Here is a 2,703-nt window from a genome sequence, read left to right on the forward strand (position 1 = left end):
TGTGTGGCCCTAGAATGGGTTTTCGGTGGTAACAGTCTTCGTGGAACTCCTCAGCAGCTAACGAATAAACATCACCCCTAACCGTAGCATAAGTTAGGCGCACACAGTCGATGTTAATAGTTTACCAAAGGTCTAAAGGCTATACGTGTAAACTTATCTTGGAAACCCGACGTGGATTCAAATGAATGGGCCGAGATGGCTCAAGTGGTTAGAGTGCGAATGTAACGACCTGAAGGTCCATGGTTTGAACCCGACCTCTGCCTGCCGTTGAATGAAATCTAAACCATACTGAGTAATCGCACAAACACTATTATCATTTCGACAAATACACACATTTGTAAATCAGTTTATTTTTCACGGGAAACTCAACTGAATCTCTCGTTTATGATGTTCTTCAACTGAATGTGCTTCACAAAAACCGCCTCATGTTTCAGTTGGTACGATATTAGAGACATCACAGTATATTTTCATAAACGAAACTACTCACAAGGTTGCAGAAAACCCTTCGAAAGCCCATAACCGATTTCGCCTTTCTTGGGGATCATCAGGTGCGAGTAGTCCCCGAGTTTCCGTCAACATTGTGTTCTACTTGAGCCCAAGGGTGAAACCGGTCGTGGACTGTCGAAGAGTCTTCAGCAACCTTGTAGGTAGTTTCCTTAATTAAAAATATTATCATTGCTATTATAGACTTGTTTTTAGTCACGGTCCGCTTTTCTTATCACCTTTAGCGGAAGGATTCTATGAGCACGTACTAAGCAATCGATATTATTTTCTCCTGAGGGTAATGGCGAGATGGCCCAAGTGGTTAGAGCGCGAATTTACTGACCGGAAGTTCCGTGGTTCGAATCCGACCTCCGCCTCTCGACTTCCCCTGCCTAGGCTCAGGCAACCTGGCAGTATCCAAGCCCTCGTGCTTCCTTCGGGTGGCATGGCAGCTAGGCGCCGGAAGGGTGCTAAGCTGAACGCTTTCTTTTTTTTTTTGAGGGTAATGGCTGAAGCGGGGCTGCGAGACCACCACCCGATATATTTGGTACCCGGGCCAACGCACATACACCAGTAGTGGTCAGGTGTTGGCAGAGGGTCACTTAACACCAGATTCTGGAACTGTGTTGGGTTCGCTGACATCTCCTGTTATCAAACACTTAACTCGTGCACAAGCCCCAACTGTGAATTCTAACCATACATTGCTGTAGTTTTTTGTTTTGTCACGATGTTTGATAGTTCCATCAACAAAAGCAGCTGTGTGAACTGTCCATTAAGACTAAGCGAGTGCTACTCAGCGGTCGTAGTAGGTGGGTTGCTTTAATTAAGTCTCCGAAAGTGTGACTCTGTTGTACCTGCAGAATCAGCCAACACTTGTAGTATCTTACTTCAAACCAGCACCTCACAATTCTAGTGGGAAGGAACGGAAGACGGGAGACGTAAGTGATGCTTTTTGTTGCGAAGGAAACCACTACGGGACAGTAGCAGCTGCAATAGTCTTGCCATTATTTAGAGACGTGTAAATAAACCAACCATTACTGCTAGCCATCCCCATGTTTTTTTTCATCTGATGGAGAGCTTGCGATCTAAATTCCTCGTTTCGGGACATTTCTATTTCTCACTATTTTCATGTACTTCTGGCAGCTCTGATGGTATCTCACTCACCCGTTTCCTCCGGGTCACGTGTAGCAGTTAAATTAATTGTTCTGTTAAATGTTGCTACTCCGTATTTTCAGATGAAAGTCCAAAGCCTACTTCAGTTGCTTCGCCACTCATTTGGTTCGTGAATTTTCGTGCCACTTGCTTTCGACCTGCACCCGTTTGTCTCAATTTCGCAATCGCAGTCGCCTGAGAGGGTCCTGTAGGTCAGCCTTCTGTACATTTTTCCTCGTTTCTGCTCAGTGAAGTGGGGCTTGTCACCATACGGTTTGTTCTTTCGTCACATCGTGTACCATAATTTATTCTTAATCTTTCTGTATATCTGTCTTTTGATCTGCTGCTCAACACAAGGCTGCTAATAACAGTAATTTTCTCAAATGCCGACTTGTGTTGATCTTTTTGCCTCACTTATTTTGTTTCTGGTTTCGCGCGTTACCTTTATCATGTGCTGATGTTGGCTTTTACTGGTCCATTTCCCCCGATTGGCCGCACAGTAACTTTTTCATTTGTCCATTTCTATCCGTGTTAGTCTGAGCTCCCCGCGACTTTTTTAAACTAATTTTCCTTCTCATCTATAACCGACATTTTGTACAAATCGAATAACCATGCACTTGTTTTCTCATGACGACTTTCTTAGAAAGACGGTTGGGTCACGGGAACTTCTGTTTAGTACCTATGGTAACTGCCACTGGTGTTTATAAACTGACAAAAATGTATCCGGATGACTGATAACTTCCGAATCACTGCGTCGATTGCTGTAAGTCTTGGCTGACAATCAAACGGCCACCGTTTTGTGGTTTTTATTCGCACTCCCATTGGGTAACCTCTGTACAATTTGTATGAGGCCTGGTTGGTTGTTTCTCGGCGTCCATCAAATCACACTCGGGCTGTGGAAAATTCATTCTTCTAATTACAACCAAACAATGACCGCATATTACACTGTGCATTAAGTTCGGTTGAAGTGACTAGACGGTCAATTTTGTGCACTCTTAAAGTACCTGAAATGTGCTCTTTTTCGTACCAGGTCCCTGCTCCAGAGGAACCACCTAACAGAGACGGCAG

General features: G+C 44.3%; 1 protein-coding gene across 1 annotated transcript in view; it reads left to right on the forward strand.

Moving 5' to 3' along the window:
- T265_15158 (hypothetical protein) overlaps nucleotides 1-1,840 on the forward strand; it is a gene marked incomplete at both ends in the record, with an annotated part of 51,357 nt that extends 49,517 nt beyond the window's left edge. Inside the window, one exon of the mRNA XM_009176842.1 lies at nucleotides 1,719-1,840. Coding sequence (XP_009175106.1) covers nucleotides 1,719-1,834 — 116 coding nt within the window. The remainder of the gene's footprint in view (nucleotides 1-1,718) is intronic.
- Between the last annotated feature and the right edge of the window lie 863 nt (nucleotides 1,841-2,703).

The sequence above is a fragment of the Opisthorchis viverrini genome (assembly GCF_000715545.1).
Source record: "Opisthorchis viverrini unplaced genomic scaffold opera_v5_365, whole genome shotgun sequence".
In the NCBI taxonomy this organism is placed as follows: domain Eukaryota; kingdom Metazoa; phylum Platyhelminthes; class Trematoda; order Opisthorchiida; family Opisthorchiidae; genus Opisthorchis; species Opisthorchis viverrini.